This window comes from Zosterops lateralis, assembly GCF_965231275.1.
Source record: "Zosterops lateralis genome assembly, chromosome: 2".
NCBI lineage: Eukaryota > Metazoa > Chordata > Aves > Passeriformes > Zosteropidae > Zosterops > Zosterops lateralis.
The window spans coordinates 62,632,120-62,651,766 of record NC_139763.1 but is presented as its reverse complement, the minus strand read 5'-3'; the positions used below and the strand labels follow the sequence as shown (position 1 = coordinate 62,651,766).

The window sequence follows — 19,647 nt, the reverse complement described above, 5'->3', positions numbered from 1 at the left end:
TCCTCACCGGAAAAGCAGAAAGTAACTAAATTAGAAATCCTGCAATTAACTGGGACAAGTTATGTGAATACAGCTGTTCATTGCATAGATGTCATATCTTTCAGTTCAGTTGATGAAGCAAGATAAAGTTTTTCAGTTATACACTACAAAGAGATGATGTTCTGGCTAGATGATTACGAAAAGTGTAAGTAGATGGAAACTGAAAATTTCATGATGATGCCTTGGGAAGGCTGACCTGAAAGAGACTGGAGAGAAGTAGAGAATAAAGTAGATATTTATTGAAAGGCCTTTAGGGCACACCTTGGGCAGGACAGGAGCCTGATCAGGGCTACACCCAGGGTGGACTAAGAATGGTCACAAAACAGATGAGCACTCACGAGGTCTTGCACTTCTATAAGTTTTGGTTCATTTGCATATTGGGGTTTAATTGTCCAGTTACAGCTTCAGGTTGTGAGGTCCCATTCTTCTTGTTCTCTCTTCAGTCCACTGCTGTTTATGCTTTTGGGCCTAAAAAATTTACTTGTCCTTGGTCCTCAGTAGGAAAAGGATTTGTTTTGTCTACTCTGTGAAGAGAACTTACTAGCACTTAATATGAGGCTCAGAACTGCACCCCTAGGCAGCACAGAATCTGAAAAACATGGAAACTAAAACTTAAGGCATCAATGGGGCATTTTTTAATCCAAAACCCTTTTTTTATTCTGGTCTGAACTGGGTCAAAAGCAAACACTAAAATAGTGGAATTTCCCTCAGGGTGGAGAAATAGGTTTTTACTTGCTCTTTCTTCAAGCCCAAAGTGCTCTGCTCCAAAGTAACATTTTTGTTACTTAGCTGATCTTTGTCCCCGGATTTGAAAGCATAAAAGCTGAGTATAACCCTGTTGAACCTCTGCAGATACACAGACTATACACAGAAACCCACTGAAAATACTCAAGCTGCCCTTCCCTCTTTATGAAGCAAAGAGAATGTGTCTCCTGGCCCAAGAACTCACTGTTTTAGCTTGGTTTAATTCTCCAAAATTCTGAAATCCTCTCTCTTGCTTGAAAGATTTTCCAAGACCTGAAGAGCGATGATGTTGCTAAGTCATTCCGGAAGCAAATCAACAAGAAGGAGGGGATCTGTGCTATCGGGGGGACGTCGGAGCAGTCCAGTGCTGGCACCCAACACTCCTACTCAGGTGGGTGCAGCTGTCCCACACTGATGGCAGCAAGTGAGCCATGGCTGCAGCAGCACAAGCACCTGCCCACTGCTCTCCCTGCTCAGCAGGGAGGCAAGGCACGGGTTCCCTGCTGCTGATAACCCATTTCCCTGTGCGTTTTACCAGGCACCCATTCTGTGAACTTCCCTTGCAACCAGATAGTCCCTGACTTTTTCCCATGGAGGGCACAACCCCATCAGGACTTTTCTCCCAGCCTGTTTCTCCAAGCTGAAAGTTGGTTGCTGTTGTTACCTCCTGGGCACAGCCCACTCTGAAGCAGTTCCATGGGGAGGATGTCCCACCCCTGGCTATCTTCTCCTGGGGCAAGATTGGGGGACTGACTCTCTCTGGGGAAGGGAGAACAGAGAATGCTCCCAAGGACTCCGTCCACCTTCATCCCAGAGGGCACCTCCTCTGAGGCACTGGGAGCCAAGTGAGCTGCTGCTGGTACAGGACAGCTGTGCTTCAGCCCTGTTCAACTACAGGCACAACTGCCCATTACCCTCTGAATGCTTTTTGTCAGAGCCCAACCCTGGCCAGGCTTTTCTAGATATTCCACGTGAAGAGGGTGTAATGTACAATACAGAATTGTTTGAGGTTATGGGGGATTTCTATTTAGCAGAGTGGTACAAAAACGCATTCAAATTACGGTGAAAACACAAGTTACTCCTTGTAGAGCTTAACATCTGCACCCTATGGACTTCATTACCAGTCTCTCTAATATACCTGCCCTCATGACCCAGGCAACCCCAGTGAGTGAGAAGGGGTATTGAAGGAGTATTAACCATCCCAGACCCGTTGTTATCCTCAGCTCATTTGCTTGTCTCCTGAGAGCCTCTTCCATGCAGGGTTTTACTGATCAGTCACACTGGTGGGAAAGGCTCCCCTAGGAGTTCTGCCTTTGTGAGTAAAATGATGGTAGAGGTACTGCACAGCAAACTGATGGATTTGACATTGTGTCCATAGAGGAAGAAAAATATGCCTTTGTCAACTGGATTAACAAAGCCCTTGAGAAGGACCCCGACTGCAAGCATGTGGTGCCAATGAATCCAGAAACAGATGACCTCTTCCAGGCAGTCGGTGATGGCATAGTGCTTTGGTAAATAATACCTTTCTTTCTCACAGACAGGAACCACGAGTCTGCAAAAACTCACATTTCTGTTTAAACAGAACCTGCTGAATCTACATTAAGCTCAGGAGTGTTTGCAGACTCAGGGCCTTGAAAATACTAGGGGGTTTGTGCTTCTTTTACTTTCAAAAATATAAAGTATATTTCATGCTTAATGAGAATTTTTGCTTGCTTCCAGACACTTACAATTAGATGAAGTCAGTGAAATTTGAGGAGCTGCTTGGTTTTATTTTTGCCCAAGGACTTTTGGTGTTTCTCACAAAGCAGCACAAAATAGTGAGTGGTTCCACAGACATTTTCTGCACAATAAACTTCTCACACAGCTTCACCTTGCAGCATTCTTGGCTTCACAACTATAGTACAATCTGTATGTACAATCAAAATAACTGCATGCCTCTATGTATATATGTAGAAGCAGAGGGTATTATCTATTTTCGTTAAGTAACTCTACAGCTCTTAGACTTGTCCTGCAACACTATACCCGTATTGTGTGCACATGTAACTTAGTGTATTTCTTGTTATTTTTTTATTTTCTTTCTAGTAAGATGATCAACTTTTCAGTGCCAGATACAATTGATGAGAGAACAATCAACAAAAAGAAACTCACTCCCTTCACAATACAGGTACTAAAACACAACAAAATTCTTTACTTTTCCCCTCAGGATGCTTTTATGTAATCACTTAGAGGAAAGGCTGGTTCTGCCCAACACAGTCAGGCAAAGTTGCTTGTAACACAGGGAGATCTCAGGTCCATGTCATAAAAACACAAAGACTTATATTTACATTTCTTTCCAAACATATGAGCAACCTGACTAACCAAACACAACGAATAATGTTCACCAGATCAGAGCTTTAGATAACTTTTGTGGTAGATGCCATATGAATGCAAGAGCACAGAGATAATACAGTCACCAGTTGCAGCTGGAGTAGCTCTCAGAAGGCTGAATCCCTCTTTTAAGGCATGACAGTGGACTTGAACTCACAACTGCTGTTGTTGCAGTCTGATGTCCTCACCAAAATATTAACTGTGACCCTGGAAGCAACAGTGCAATGCCTGAAATCGGACCATTGCTGTTGCATGTCTTTTACAAGCCAGTATTTCACCTTGAATACTGAATCCCTCCTTTATTTCTATCACATGCACATGCATATGATTTTTTAAATGAACAAAAAGGGTGTTAATTTTCACTATTTAAAGTTTATCGTGTTTCTCACATAGCAGTATGTAGAGAGATATTTTAATATGAACAACATCTATGTACCTGGTACAGAGTATAAATAGATATGTGGAATAGATGTGAACCTAACCCAGTTTAGCCCTCAGCTACTCTGATTTGATGGAACATTAGCCAGACTCAAGTAAGCTCAGAAGCCATTAAATTGGATTTTTATGCTGTATACCTCATTTTTCAGTTCTAATCGTTTTGGTCAGCAGCATAACTTAATGATGCAGCTCAGATCAATCCCTGTCACACATAGACATGATTTGATCAATATAGCTTCCACTTTAACTTAACCCTTTTGCAGCTGTCTGCTGGAGAAAAGGTAGTTAATTTGAAATGGTCCAGTCTTTCTAGCTTATGAGAATTTACGCTGTCTCTCTCTGCATTTTGTATCTAATCAGATCTCCCCGTCATGACAGCAGTGCTGAAATTCATATGAAAAATTCCAAATCTGTGTGATAAACTATATTTTCCAGGCTTCTTTGCCTGCTTTACTTGCCCTCTGTTTACAAAGCTACCTTTTTGCATAGACCTGTGGATCAGATTTTCTTATTCCCTTTATTTTAAATGGACAGGAAATGGTAAAGGAGCATAATGTTCCTGAAATGACTTTTATTTCTGCCTGTCACTGTGAACCACTTAATCCCTCAGATTCCTCTGCACACTCCCAAACCAGGAGTCCATACTCCAAAGTTCAAAAAGAAAATGTCCAGATATTACCAGTTCTGACCTTGGCTGAACTGCAAGGCTAAAAGCTCATCCGGTTTATTCATACTGATTCCTGGGGCAGCGGGCTATTTGCAAACACTGCCAGCTAGCAACTTACTTGTATATAGGTCTCAGGGGTTTTGCAGAGTGCTTAGGGAGAGGTGAGCCTGGGATATCTGCCAGTTGATGGGGTAGTAGCTCCTTTCTTCCTCCATGTGTGCAGGACTGAGCAGAGGAGAGTTTGCCCCATGCTGAAGCTGTACTTGAGCATGAGCTCAAGCATTAGCTCTAGGGAGAGCCTGGCCTTAGTAACCAGGATTGAGCCACGACATCACTGCAAATGCAGATGTATGCTCTGAACTCCAGAGCCCTGTGACATGACATTTGCCACTTCTGCCAAAAAGAGGTCCTTCCTGTCTTTGTGTTGAGACCCAGAATCTGCCTGTAATCCCCAGGAGAGTCTGCATCTCCTGCCCCCTCTGGCCAGACATGTGTCCTGGGCTGCATCAAAAGAGCTGTGGCCAGCCAGTCAAGGAAGGTGGTTCTGTCCTTGTATTCCATTCTAGTGCACCCACCTGGAGCACTGCCTTAGGAAAGACATGGCTCTGTGTATTTAAATGTGTCTACAGTGAAGCTGCCTGCAGATTTCTCTCGTTTTTGCTGTGCTCCCTTCCTGTAGCCTCAACTCTCAAAAAGTTCTCATCTTTTCCCAGGAAAATCTGAACCTGGCCCTGAACTCTGCTTCAGCCATTGGGTGCCATGTTGTTAACATTGGAGCTGAAGACTTAAAAGAAGGGAAACCTTACCTGGTTCTGGGTCTTTTATGGCAAGTCATCAAAATTGGACTCTTTGCCGACATAGAGATCAGCAGGAATGAAGGTATGTATGCTCTTCCTTTCCATGCTCCACTGTTATCACTGCAGTCTTTAGGATAAAGCTCTTTAAAAAAATAATCTTGATTTTGATTTTTTTCTTCAAGTGTTTGTTGTCTGTTATCTGAACTGATGTAATTTTCCTTGTTTTTCACAAGTTTCGGCACTTAAAAGTCCAAGGTTTTCTGTAGAGTTGTATGTTCAGAGTCTTCTCATGATCATTGGTTCAGGAATGGTGGTCTACATCCAAGTATATTGGTGTTTTTGGCACTAAATCTGGGATAAGTAAATCTGCATTCAGGAAGCTTGGCTCCTTGCTCTTGATTGCCAGACAGCTTTCTTTGTGAAATCATAATTATAGAATCATAGAATAATTTAGGCTGGAAGGAACCTGTGGAGGTGCACCTTGGAGATCTGAGTCAACCATCCAGCTACCTACTTTCAATGGTACAACATCTTAAGTATAACATCTTAAGGTCAGATGAGGTTGCTCAGGGCCTTTTCCAGTGTTTTCTGGGCAGTCTGTTCCAGAGCCGAACCACTCTTACTCTAATTTTTTTTCTGATTGGAATCTAGTTGGAATTTCGCTTCTGGCACCTTGTGTCCACCACTACTCATCCTTTTCCCTGTGCATACTGGAAAAATGCAGATCTGGCCCCTCTACAGTGGTTGCAGACAATACTTGCACCCCTCTCAAACCTCTTTCCAGTCTAAACAATCCCAGTTTTTTCATCCTCTTCCCTTATATCACAAACTCCCATCCAAACATTTTCAAGTCCTTCCACTAAATTTCCTTCAGTTTGTCAATGTCTATTTTGTACTGGGGAGCAAGAAACTGGACACAGCATTCCAGGTGTGTCTCACCAATGCCAAAATTCTCCACGAAGTAGCTTCATCATGAAGGTTATGGGTGTACCTGCAGTCCACACAGCACCTCATCTTCCTGCCTTGTTCCCCATGCCTTTGGATAGTCCCTCACCCAACAGTGACACTGCTTTCCTCCAGTTTCTGTGCAGTTGTTACCTTCATTGCTCACCCCTTTTAATTTCTGTCCCTTTCATTGCCAGAGCCACCAATACCTATTCCTTTGTAGGTAGACTTGCCCTACTTATTTGCTAATTTTTTTCCTTTCTAGTATTTTCTCCTTCACTTCTCATTTAAGACTTCATCTTAGACTAGACAAGCCAAGAAAATTCTGATTTTTTTTCAGGTTCTCTCTTTTCCTCATAGCCCTTCTCTGCAGCAGTTTCAGCTAAAACTTCCCTTTCTTGAACATGAGACCTTATATTTCCAATGAGCTTTCATGGGCACGTTATATCACAGCAGTAATACATCCCAACCTCTATGGGAATTACCCGGGATGCACTTAATATCATGTTGGATTTTCCCCATGTCATATAAATGGTGACTCAGAGTAGCTTGGAAGACATCTAATACACTCAAGTTATCCTCCTTCATTCATATGAGCTTTTAGCTAATAGCAGTTATTCATATTAATTCTCCAGTGAATGTCTTTGAACATGGCACTCTTAAATTGCATTCCATTTTTTATTACTGTCATCTAGCTCATTCTGTCTGATTTTCTGATTGTCCTCTGTATTGACTATGCCACCTAGTCACTATCATCTTCACATTTTTAGCATGTTGCAAGTATTTGTGCCAAGATAATTGATGCAAAAAAAAAAAAAAAGGAGAAAACATTACTCCAAAAATCAATCCACAATCAAGTCCACAAGAATCCTTCTTCCAGCCTTCTCCCAGTATCCACAATGTTCTCTTAATAAAGTCCTGTCTACTTTCAAATGCTTCTATTATCCCCCTCTGGTCCAGTAGCAAATCCGTAAGTCTTTTAAGGACTGACAAAAGATACTGGAGGAAAATCAGAGCAATGTAACACACTCCCTTTTTACCACATTAATAATCAGTTTCCATGTTAGTTCTTCTTTTCAATACTAGTTCTAAAGCCTTTCATGGTCCAGTGATCAGCTGAACACACTGCATTTTCAAGGGTTAATCCTGCCATCCTGCCTGTTCCTCCTCTTATGAATATAATATAATTTTTTCTATATAAAAAGGGTGTCTCCTCAATTGACAGGTGAGTTAGCCCTACTGGCTGACAAGCCCATGAGGTCATGTGCAAATATTCCAGAATGCCTGTGAGAATCCAGATTCACTGTGAAGGTCACATTTTCCTGAACAAGTATTCACATCATTTTTTTTTTTTTTTTTTCTTCCTGCTTAGCCTTGATTGCTCTTCTGAGAGAAGGAGAGAGCTTGGAGGATCTGATGAAATTGTCACCAGAGGACTTGCTTCTGAGATGGGCAAACTATCACCTGGAAAATGCAGGATGCAACAAAGTCAACAACTTCAGCTCAGACATCAAGGTATGAGAAATACTGACCAAAAAAAGCAAACCAGTAGCTCTACACCCAAATTCTTACCCTCTACACAGGGATTGTGCACTGAAACACTCCAAGGAGCTGAGACTGCTCTGTCAAGCACGTGGAGCTGGGGTACATAAAATCTTTCATTGGGGTTTACCTTTGCACTCAGTAGTATTCCTCCTCTCCCTCCTGACCTCCCAGTCATCACTGCTAACTCCTACACACCAAATGCCTGGGAAAGGAATGGCTGCTGGCCCTGGACAGGGCATATGGACACTGTATTTTCAGTTCCTTGCCTCTATTGCACTCCTCCTTTCCAAATCTCCCTAAATAACTCTTGACATGATTTTTGCTTGAAAAAGCCTGGACCTTACTCAAATATGTAGAGAAAGATGATTGGGCATTTCCAATTCCCCTGCTTGAGGTTTCCTTCACCTGGGCTATGTGCTCCTCTGTCCCAACATTTGCTATGGCCCTGAATGCAGTTATCTGTGAGTTTTAATTCACTGAGACTATTGAAAATACTACAGCTAGACTGGGAGACACTTGGAAGGGTGGGTGTGGAGTCTGGACAGCATTGTTTCATATACTCAGAACCTCTTGGGCTTGTGGGTGCAGATTTCAGCAGAGCTTTCCCTTACTATGGTGCAACTGATTAAATCCTATCTAGAACTGAAAGCTAAATCACAATTCTGGTGTTTACAGTTGGAAAATAAGGCACACATTTACAAGATTTCAGTGTTTACAGACATTCTCTAATTAAGTCTGTCTCCCCACCTCATTTCTGTTGTAAATAACCACTTCCTAGATATGGTGTGGAGTAATGCAGATGTAAAATATTTAAAATAATTCAGGTAGTCTGCTTTATATTTTGAAGAGCATCAGTTGGGTTAGTTAGTCAAGTCCCTAGACATTAACATGTAGCTTTATTTTCAGTTCTTTGAGCTGTTTTTGAAGAGAGTAAATATTTTTCTCATATGGAAGCAGCATTGTATTTCACAAAAGATTAAAGATGCAACTTGTTAAATCCTTGTCTTGTTCCTGTCCTTTTGCTATAAAATGCTGATACTGTTGTCAATGTTAACTTTTGTCCTTGAAAACTATGCTTTCTCTTCCACAACTGTTCCAGCTTTGCTTTGAAATCCACTTTAAACATCTGCTTTCTCCTTCTGCATTTTCTTTTATTAAATGCTCAGCAGCCTGACTTCTACAGCATTATAAAGGTATGCATTTTCTTACCTCTAATTTTATGTTCAGATTAAGTACATTCTGATATCTTTTTGTTGTTGCTGTCCTTTCTGTAAGTTCAACACACAGCATTTTTGTCTCGTGTGTTGGGCATTCTGCAGCACATATATATTGGCTCAGGGAAGAAATAGATCTGGCAAACACAGCATAAAGTAGGAATTGCTAAGTGCTTCCAGCTTAATTAATTTAATTATGTAGCCCAATGATCAATGTAATAAAAATGAAGCATGCAGGCACATTGTTCAGGGGGGCACTGGCATGTAAAGGCTGAGCTTTAGATGTAATTTTTCTTCCCTTTAATTTCTCTGTCTGTCACAGGACTCAAGAGCTTATTACCATTTGCTGAACCAAGTCGCCCCCAAGGGAGATGAAGAAGGCATTCCAGCTATTACTATTGACATGTCAGGATTAAGGGTAAGATGAGATAAGTTTGGAGTAAATGCCGATATTTTCTGCCCATTACTTGCATTGCTGGCCAACACAAGGCTGCACTGGGATGTCAGAACCAGCAAACACTTCCTTGCACTGCAACACGATCTTGTATTTCAGAAACCAAAGCTTCCAAAGAATTAAATTATGTGTTTAGATTTCTGTTAGATAATAACTCTAAAACTTCAGCAACCATTTAATCATGCTGATAAACTACTAGCATGTAACAAATGTATTTAAATACATTTATCTGTGAATTTCATCAGACTATCACATTTTATATGGAATATGGCTGTAAAAGCAATGTGGTGAGGTGGTTGAAGGCAAAGCCCATTTGAAAACGCAAACTTGCCATTAGTAAAAGTGGGAGTGGGAATACCTAAATAAAAGAAATATATGCATCAATGTGTCAAGCAGCTGCTTTAGCAGCTGGATCCCCACGGGAGCCCCAGGTGTGTGTGGTGAGGCTGACGATGTCCCGTTGTGCCGGGCAGGAGAAGGATGACGTGCAGCGTGCCGAGTGCATGCTGCAGCAGGCCGAGCGCCTCGGCTGTCGACAGTTCGTCACCGCCACCGACGTCGTCCGCGGGAACCCCAAGCTCAACTTGGCCTTCATCGCCAACCTGTTCAACAAATACCCTGCCCTGCATAAGCCAGAGAACCAGGACATCGACTGGAGCTCCATTGAAGGTCAGGAAAGTGCAAATATTGCACAGTGCACTGTGATATTTCCCATGTGTCTCCTTCTGTTCATGGTTCGGTGCGCTGTAATTCAGTTAGGGTTTCTTCCCAAAACACTTACACCAGAATTTGTGGTGTTCTGCAGGCCTTTGATTGATGTGTCTGTTGTTTTAGGTGAGACAAGGGAAGAAAGGACATTTAGGAACTGGATGAACTCCCTTGGCGTTAATCCACGTGTTAATCACTTGTATAGGTAAGATGAGGTATTACACTTCCTTCAGATGATAAATACAGCCATCAAGTTCTTTGCAAGAACATAAAAACTTTTGGGCCCTGTAAGAATATGTACTGCTTTGTGTTTCCCAGGAAACTAAGTTTACCTCTGCTAATAGTTGAGTTGTGCTTCTTTCCTCTGTTCTTTGGACAATGATATATCCTTTTTGTTGTTTTCAGTGACCTGTCAGATGCCTTGGTTATCTTCCAACTCTATGAAAAGATCAAAGTGCCAGTAGACTGGAACAGGGTGAACAAACCACCATATCCTAAACTGGGTGGCAACATGAAGAAGGTACAAAAAGCTAGAATAGCTCCAGTACTGGTGCCTTATCCTCAGTGAATGCCTATATAATTTCAAATAGCAGTGTGGGTACTCATGTTGTTCTCCAGTCCCAAAGATAGCACCTTAAATGATTTTTTTTGCTTAGTCAGTGGATAATTTTTCATTCTGAAAAAGAAATATACATTAGACTCACTTTCTCTTTTGACAGGTGAAAAATATTTATTAAGTAAAAAGACTTGGCAACTTTTGTATCAGTAGTTAGAAACTGTATTTGCAGATCCCTTTTGCTACTGCTTTAGGCACTGATTGTAATGCATCTGGACCATGAGAGAGGTGCATGGCACCAGCTTAATTGCAGCTGTCTGGATCACTGCCCTCCACATCAAATGAAGACAGTGATGATAAGCATTCTTGATCAGATGCATCAAGAACCAATCACACAGCTGCTGCTGAATACAAAGCCTTCTCCCAACTATCTGGATGAGTAATTGCGTCCAGTTAGACCAGAGCTGTCAACCGATCTAAAATATTGGCTGGGACACTAATCCTTTGTCTCAGTGCAGAGCCATGATGCTGGAGGTACCCATGAGCCACACACTTTTATTTTCCAGGCTAATCTGCTTTTCAGGCCCTGATAACAAAGTATAGCATTTTCTTCTCTGTTAAATGTTTAGAATGGTATTTTTGGGATGGATCTGCCTGCTGGTAGTCAATCAGCTGTTTTATCACAGACCCCCCAATACTCCTGTTTGCCCAGGAGGATCCAAAGAATTTAAAGTAACAGTGTCTTGTTTTCTTTCTTTCTTTTTTTTTTTTTTCCTATATTTTTGAATTGCACCAATTGACCCTGCCATTAACAGCTTGAAAACTGCAACTATGCAGTGGAACTGGGAAAGAATCAAGCCAAATTTTCCCTTGTTGGCATTGCTGGGCAAGATCTGAATGAAGGAAACCGTACGCTGACGCTGGCCTTAGTCTGGCAGTTGATGAGGAGGTAGGTCAGCCAGCCATGAGCTTCAGAGCATTTTGGTATGCTCACTTTGCATTGCAGTAGTTTCCTGATGCTCTCACTGAGAAGGCTCTACAGACTACAGCCTTCTCACTCCTCTGCGTTTCAATGCCAAGGCAGGGTGACCTTCTGCTCACTCCTAGTTAAGCATGTGATCAGAGCACATCTTGTGGGCAAGGCCATTACAGTCAGCTCATGCAGAATATTATTATTGTCACTCTCTGCATAGCAAGAAGAAATGTTTATTGCACAGAAGAGGGGAAGAGAAGTTAAAAGGTGTCTGTATCAGGGAATGGGGACAATGTCCCCCTAGAAACAAGGAATTGATGCAGGAGTTTTGTAAGCTACTCCCTGAACTAGGCACAACTCAGTACCTCTACCCATTTTAATATAATTCTCTGTGTGTGCATGTTTCTGTGTTGAGAGCCCCATAACTTACAATAAAGAGCTCCAGTAGTTAGGAACTGAATACAAACTAAATTCAGACTATAGAGAAAGGTATAGGTTTATCAGTAAGGTAGTTAAAACAGTGATGAGGTGATTATTTACCATCAGTTTGGGTTATCATTCCAAGGTGTATGCTGACATATAAGCAAAATGCTCCAGGCTTGTTTTTGTGCAGAAGGTCAGCCTTAGGTGAGCAGAAGGATTCCCTTCTATCTCTAAAATCAGCAATTATTTTTTAAGCACTATAAAAAAGAGTAATTTACAATGAGATACATTAGGAGGGGCCTTCCAGGAATTTTAAATAACCAAAATTTTACCATTCCCGAAACTGTGATTAAGGAATTGAGGATGAATTGAATTCCTTAGATTAATTATTGTATTATAATAGAATTCATATGCACTGTGACTGTGTGTGAGGCAAAGGAATATCAGATTATTGGGATGATCCCAGACGAGCTGTGCACATACAGGACAGTTCTGAGGTTACAGCAGACCTTGAGCAGATATCCTGGCTTTCCTCTTAAGGTACACCCTGAATATCCTTGAAGACATTGGTGGTGGAGAGAAGGTCAATGATGAAATCATTGTCAGCTGGGTCAATGAAACACTGACTGCAGCTGGGAAGGATTCAACCATCTCCAGTTTCAAGGTACAGTTTTTTTCAGAAGTCTCCACTCAGGAGTCTCTTATTCAGTGTCCTTGTGTGTCTGATATATAGATGTGTGTGTGGATATACACACACACTCTGCATTATGATATAACTCACTACATAGCTTGATTATTTTTCATTCCCTTTTAAAACCTTGTTCAAATACACAGATTTTATTCAAGGGACTTTATTGTGAAAAAGTAATAGAAATATGATATGAGCACTGCAGGAAACACCTTGAATTCCAGTTTGGCATGGGAAATCAAAGGATGGAGACAGGAATGATGACTGGAACTAAGAAAGAACTGCTATGCTGTTGGTTATGAATCAACAGCAATTACAAATGGTAGTACTAAAATGAACAACAGCAATACATTTGTAACCTGGTAGTACCATCCAGGGGCACCTTGCCCTGTTTTGCATGGCACCATACAAACACAGAGATGGACCAGTTCTAGAGTGCTTCCAATTCTGCTAATGTATCTATGACACTTCCCAAGCTAAGGAACGCTCAGTGGATATAAATCAGCAGTTTGCACCAGGCAAGAACAGATCCATCAAACTTCATGTAATGAGCTCAGGATCACACAGCTGGTCCCCCTCACACCTCCCATCAGTAGATTTCTATCAGTGTCACCTTCTCACAGGAAGCAAATGCATTAGCCCTGCATCCCATCTTTTGCTTTAATGGCATTGTAGTCTATGACAAAGTGACCTGCTTCAAGGATGTGGGAAAGGCTGTGGATGTTGTCTACCTGGATTTTAGTGAAGCCTTTGACACTGTTTATCACAACATTCTCCTGGAGAAACTGGCTGCACATGGCTTAGACAGGTCCACTGTTTGCTGGGTAAAACTTGGATGGCCAGGCCCAGAGAGTGGTGGTGAACAGAGCTACATCCAGTGGTGTCCCCAGGGCTCAGTTTTGGGGCCATTTAACATCTTTATTGATGGTCTGGACCAGCAGATCAAGTGCATCCTCAGTCAGTTTGCAGAGGACACCAAGCTGGGTGGGAATGTTGACCTGCTGAAAGGCAGGAAGGCTCTGCAGAAGGATCTGGACAGGCTGGATTGATGGACCAAGGCCAGTTGTGTGAGGTTCAATGAGGCCAAGTGCTAGGTCCTGTACTTGTGTCACAACAACCCCTACAGTTTTACAGGGCTTGGAGAAGCAGGGCTGGAAAGCTGCTCAGCAAGAAAGGACCCGGGGGTGCTGGTTAACAGCAGCTGAACATGAGCCAGCTGTGCCCAGGGGGCCAAGAAGGCCAATGGCATCTTGGCCTGGATCAGCAATAGTGTGGCCAGCAGGACCAGGGCAGGGATTGTGCCCCTTCGCTCGGCCACATCTTGAATCAATCCTGTGTCCAGTTCTGGGCCCTTCACTACAAGAAAGACACTGAGGTGCTGGAACGTGTCTAAAAGTCAAAAGCTGGGAAAGGCTCTGGAGCCTAAATCCTATGAGGAGTAGCTGAGGGAGCTGGGGTTGTTTAGCCTCAAGGAAAGGAGGCTTAGGGGAGATCTCATCACTCTCTTTATCTGCCTGAAAGGAGGGCTGTAGCCAAGTGGGGGTCAGTCTCTTCTCCCAGGTTACAAGTGACAGGGTAGGAGGAAATGATCTTGAGTTTGGAAATGGCCAGGGAAGGTTTAGATTGGATATTAGGGGAGATTTCTTCCCTCAATGGGTTGTCAAGCCCTGGAACAGGCTTCTAGTGAAATGAGTCACCATTACTGGAGCATTTTAAAAAATGTGTCGATGTGGTGCTTAGGGACATGATTTAGTGGTGGACTGGGAAGTGCTAGTGGACTTGATCATAAAAATATTTTCTAACCTAAATGATTCTATGATGTTTCATCCCTTGGGTTTAAAAAAAAAAAATCCTTGAAAGAGTTCTTAGTCTGCCTTAGATAAAAAATTATTCTAAGCAGCCCTTTGTGAAGATCTAAATGGTATATGACAGAACTGTCTATTGCTCTTGAGTCTAGGTTCTGGATTGGTGGGAGTTCTGTCATCCTGTTTGTGCATTTAATTTTTTTTTTTTTTTTTGTCTATGCAGGATAGCAAAATCAGCACCAGCATGCCAGTTCTGGATCTCATTGATGCCATTCAACCAGGGTCAATCAAGTATGACCTCTTGAAAACAGAGAACCTGAATGATGAGGAGAAACTAAATAATGCTAAGTATGTTTCTGACAAGTGGCACTTTGCATGACTTACCTGGTCAGGCTTGCCTAGCTCTGTCTTTAAAAACTGCTCTGCTGCCATTCTCATCAGGCACAACCTCATGTGACAAATACCCCCGAGTTAGAAGCATGAAGGCTGGGACTTAGGTAGTAAAGACCATCAATGGAAATGGAATGTGTAATGTTATAGTTCCTGCTTTATAAATCCCTTGAAAGGATTGAAATCACTTGGTTTCACAAGCTTCTATTTTCTCATATTAAATTTAAAATCCTTGTAGAGATCAGAGAACAATGCCAACAATAGTGAGCCATGGAAAACAGGGATTAGAGGTCATGATAGCTCTTTAGTCACCCAGAGATGGAACACAGGTATATTGAAGAGAGAAAGGGGAGGACAGGATTCGTACCTGAAAAAATGGTTCTGTAAATGTGGATATTGATCTTTTTTTTTTCCCTGAATGCAAGTGATTTCCTAGCAGAGTCAGTTCTGGGGGCATCTCCCTCTCCTTTCAGAGTTACTCAGATCACCTCCTGGTCTGATCAGCAGTTTAGATTCTCCTTTTCTTATGCAATAACTACAAAGGAGAAAAAGATGATGCAAAGCAATCAGAACTGCCATTATTTTTGTAAAGACTTTTCCCACTGTTCTTTTTCCCCTTCCATTTACTATGATCTGTTCTCTTTCTTCTCTTGCAATCCTATGTGTGCTTTTCTCTGTACTTTATTTCTTCACTCCTCTGCTGTTCTTTTCCTTATTTCCCACCCCCATTCCCCTATGCTCCCAATGTTTCTCTGCATTTTGGGGAAAAATTCACAAATGTATATGCTCTGAAGTGGGAAAACCCTGGGATTTTCTACCTTTTTTAATGAAAAAATAGAGAAAAGAGACAAACCTACTACAGAACAGCCAGTGGCTCTGAGCAGGGAAATGAGAATGTCAACTTGCATGTTCTGGGTATGACTGAAACAAGTACCCAAATGTTGAATTTCAACACTGATCTCCACTGACATCAGCCTTCTGCTTCCATCTTTGCAAGTTTGTTTATGTGCAAAGTCTGAGCCTCAGAGATTGAGGGGGAGCAAGACCAGAATGGCTGGTTGTGAAGATAGTCTTTCAGGGGATGGAAGATTAAATGTTTCATACCAGGATCTAATCTGCAGTCTCCCATCCTGCAGTGCTACAACCATCAGGAAATACACTCTGCCTTTTATTAGAAATGTTCTTTATGAACCTGTCTCATACATTCCTATAGAAAATTTTAACTTTAGTGAATCCATGAAACCCATTCTGGTATTGATCATATAAAACAATTAACAGGGGAAAAATAATGCTACTGTACTAATTTCTGTCTTTAATTTTCTTTTTTTTTTTTTTCCCACCCCTGCAATGCAGATACGCCATCTCTATGGCAAGAAAAATTGGAGCAAGAGTCTATGCCCTCCCAGAAGATCTGGTTGAAGTAAAACCCAAAATGGTCATGACAGTGTTTGCTTGCCTTATGGGAAAAGGCATGAAGAAAGTTTAAAGCACAAAAGACTTGCACTGATGCCTGTTATTTTCCCTTTAGATTCCTTCAAATTGGATGCTCTTCTCAGCATCAAAGAAACATTCAGGGCGCCCATGCTTTTAAGGCATGAATGTTACACAGGGTTTCAGCTGATCCCGAAGTTGTGTATATACAGGAAATACTGTGTTTGGAACAATGATATGTGCTTGATTTCTTTGCCTTATTTTCCACTTTCCTAGCTTTCACTATTTCATATTCCTAAACAAGTTTTTGACACTGAGGCCTAAGCATATCCGATCATTAATGGATACCAAGGTTTTCTGTGAGAGGTCATCCAGTGACAGACAGCTTTTAGGACTATGAAATATTATACTCTGCTTCTGCCTGAAAATATTGTCATGCTTTTCGTACCATTTCTGCCATACTTACCTTCAGTTTGCACCTGGGATAACAAAACAGGTTTCCCCAAGCCAATGCAAGTAGTAGTGACTGTATTTTTGGAACGGTAGGATCCTCTGAGGAAAATCTCGTGGAAAGAAAGAAATGTTTGGTGTCTGTGATGTGTTGCTGATATGCAAACTGAGCAGTACCTTTCCCTACAAGTTATGCCTCAGCCATTCGTGGTATTACTCACAGATTACATTACTGCTTATCAAAAAAAACACTGCAGCCTGGTCTTCCAAGAACACCCAAACTCTGGAACCTTTCCAATAAACATTCTCCAAGGGATAATTCATTTTTATGTCATAATACACTTTAAAAAGATTGAAAAGCATGATAGAAATTAAAACCATGCTAAAAGAAACCAAGGGAATGTACTCAGTTAGTAGCAATATGATGAGAAGTGAACAAAGGGATGCAGAATGACATATTTATGTAGACAATAAAAATTCAACTCTGTTAACTTCACAGACTTGCACTCAAGGGGCTATGGCTCTGATTCAGGAGAGCATTTATACCTGTGCTAACATAAGAAACACATACTCAAATGCTCCCCTGAACCCAGGCTGGGATCCTCAACAGAACTAAATCAGCTTTGCTTTGCAGCTAACAAGGCACTGTAAATTTGCCTCAGTTGAAGACCTGGCCCTGTCTGTGGATAGTTAGTGGGATGTATTTGCACTGAATCTCTTCCTTGGCATGAGACGTTTACTGGCCTTGACATGAATTTTGTTGTGGTGAAATGCAGAAGGAGGGACTTTTGCCTTAATGCGATCCTGTTGACTCATGTACCCTCCCTCTCCCCCTCCCTTTCCTCCAGTCCTTCAGAATTGCCTTAACAATCTTATTCTGTGACATAAGTGTCTCCAAATAAAATGTTCTATAAAGCCAAATGTGTAGTCTTTGCTTTTAGCAGTGGATGTGCTAGTCAGTGTGTGTCACAGAGCTGAAATGGTGGGGACAGAGGTAAAAATAATCTGTGAGCTCGCTGAGAATGTTTCTTCTGTATTGTTATTGAAACACAGAATGCAAAGAATTGAAGGAATTATTTCGTAGGCCATTTCTGAAAATGCTACCCTGAGACACTGCCAAAGATGGAACATTGTTCTGGCTGGACTTCCAGTATGATTTCCCTATTTGGTGCAGCACCCAACATACAGGAACCCATAAATTTTACTTCTTTAAGCATTCTGCAATGCAAAAATGCTGCTTTGTTTCTGCAGGAATGACCAGATCCTGTTCCTGATCAGATCTGACTGCCCGGTTCCTCCTAAGGATTTAATACAGGATGGGAAAAGTACAGCATCCTAAAACCCATTTTGTGTGGTCCCAGTATTTCCCAGTGCTGGCAGAGGAGGAGAACATCCAAACTGTTATGCAATGGAGATGTCACCCCATCTTATTGCCCAGGAAGAGGGAGTTATGGGACCATGGCCCCTACACCACTCCTCCTCTTTTCAAGTGTAGGACTTGCTGTTCCCAGAGAAGAGGGGTGGCACTGAAAATGCAGCTCCTCTCCCCTTGTGATTGACTTGGGAGTCCTTCAGAGGTAAACCAGAGAGAGGAAACTGTGACTGCAGAGCTTCTCTCGGGTGGGATGACCATGAATTGTGTGAGTCTCATGCATGTCTGTGCATTTGCAAAATGAAGGGGCCATTTTTTGTTGTAAGGATAAATGGTGTAGATCTGAAAGGACTGGATAATCCTGCCTGAAGACAGACCTGCTTCAGGTTCCCTGTTTCAAGGAGATGGTCTCACCCCAGACTCGGGGCAGTCATGAAGGATGAAGTAGATGACAGATTGGAAATGGCAGCAGAACCAGGGTGAAAAGGATGGCTTTTCCCTTGACCCCAAATGAGTGCAGGCATTTGTCATCCCCAGAGAGTAGAAGGGCTTTTCAGGCATTTTCTATTTGCCAGCTTTTAGCAACTCAACTTTTTGCACGTGGGTAGGATTTTTAGAGGAGTCTGCTGAGATTGGCAGAGAGAGGAGACTTCCATTCATCATTGCATTTCCACTAGGCAACGTGCAGGACTTCAGGGGCTCTGCAGACTGAAAACCACCTCTGCCTCCAGCTCTGGAGAGGGGCCAGGTGATGTAGGGTGTTATTTCAATCACATTTTGTGAAAGGGGCTGCTTTTCCTCTTCCTCAGCATCCCAGCGCCGGCAGCAGGCACAGCGGAGACAGGGAACCACGAGAGGGCACTCACTGCACCCGGAGCTCCCGGCACTGGCAGGCAAGAGAGGCAGCAGTGCGATCCTCTGATGTACGGAGAAAAAATTGGATGCTGAGCTGGCGGCACGGAGCCGGCACTCGCCAGTGCACAAAAGGGAGTAAGTGCTGTTATAAATGCAACGGCAAAAATCAGATTAATAAAGAAACAATTTATTAGAAAAACAATCCCAATCACCGATAAAGAGAGAAAACCACAAATAGGATTTGCAGCGCAGCGCTGGGTGGATGAGGGGTCCACACCCGAAGGTACAGATTTTCCCAAAACCACAAGGAGTGGATCGCAGCCCAGGGTTTTATAGGGTTTTTCGTGTCCCGAGGCGAAACAGGTGCCCGGGATAGTCCAACAAATAGTCCAAATAATCTTTGAATGGGTTTCTTGGATTTGTCGAACTTTGCAAATTGTATTCCGGGAAGGTTCCGTCGGTCCATGGTTATTCCAATGTGTAGTCTCCGGCGGAGAATTCCCCTTCGTTCGGGGAGGAATTTCTCTGTCTGGGTACGATGCTGATTCTTATCTGGGTTGGCCAGTGTCTTTGTCCATCCTGATGGCTCCTGTCCTGCTCTTTGTCTCAGGCTGGGGAGCGGTTGCTGTATGGGCAGCCGCTAGCTTGAGAGGAATTTTTCTACAGACTATACCTTTTCACATTTTTATATTAACACCAATCTAACATAAATTTCTATATTTTTCATCACAAATTTTTTACCCCAATGTCACATTTATCACAGTGCTGTCAGCACTACAGCAAATA

The 19,647-nt window shown here is 42.3% G+C and overlaps 1 protein-coding gene across 4 annotated transcripts in view; it reads left to right on the top strand.

Moving 5' to 3' along the window:
* Window positions 1-17,546, top strand: part of LCP1 (lymphocyte cytosolic protein 1) — a 46,010-nt gene extending 28,464 nt beyond the window's left edge. For 3 of the 4 annotated variants that reach the window (XM_083854929.1, XM_083854927.1, XM_083854928.1), the window contains exons 4-17: window positions 1,045-1,174; window positions 2,162-2,294; window positions 2,866-2,947; window positions 4,969-5,134; window positions 7,370-7,512; window positions 8,709-8,735; window positions 9,079-9,174; window positions 9,684-9,879; window positions 10,045-10,123; window positions 10,324-10,438; window positions 11,290-11,423; window positions 12,411-12,534; window positions 14,587-14,711; window positions 16,107-17,546. In XM_083854929.1, the coding sequence (XP_083711055.1) occupies window positions 1,045-1,174; window positions 2,162-2,294; window positions 2,866-2,947; window positions 4,969-5,134; window positions 7,370-7,512; window positions 8,709-8,735; window positions 9,079-9,174; window positions 9,684-9,879; window positions 10,045-10,123; window positions 10,324-10,438; window positions 11,290-11,423; window positions 12,411-12,534; window positions 14,587-14,711; window positions 16,107-16,239 (1,683 nt within the window). In that variant the 3' untranslated portion in view covers window positions 16,240-17,546. The remainder of the gene's footprint in view (window positions 1-1,044; window positions 1,175-2,161; window positions 2,295-2,865; window positions 2,948-4,968; window positions 5,135-7,369; window positions 7,513-8,708; window positions 8,736-9,078; window positions 9,175-9,683; window positions 9,880-10,044; window positions 10,124-10,323; window positions 10,439-11,289; window positions 11,424-12,410; window positions 12,535-14,586; window positions 14,712-16,106) is intronic. The other variant, XM_083854930.1, reaches the window with a different exon arrangement.
* Window positions 17,547-19,647: the final 2,101 nt, after the last annotated feature.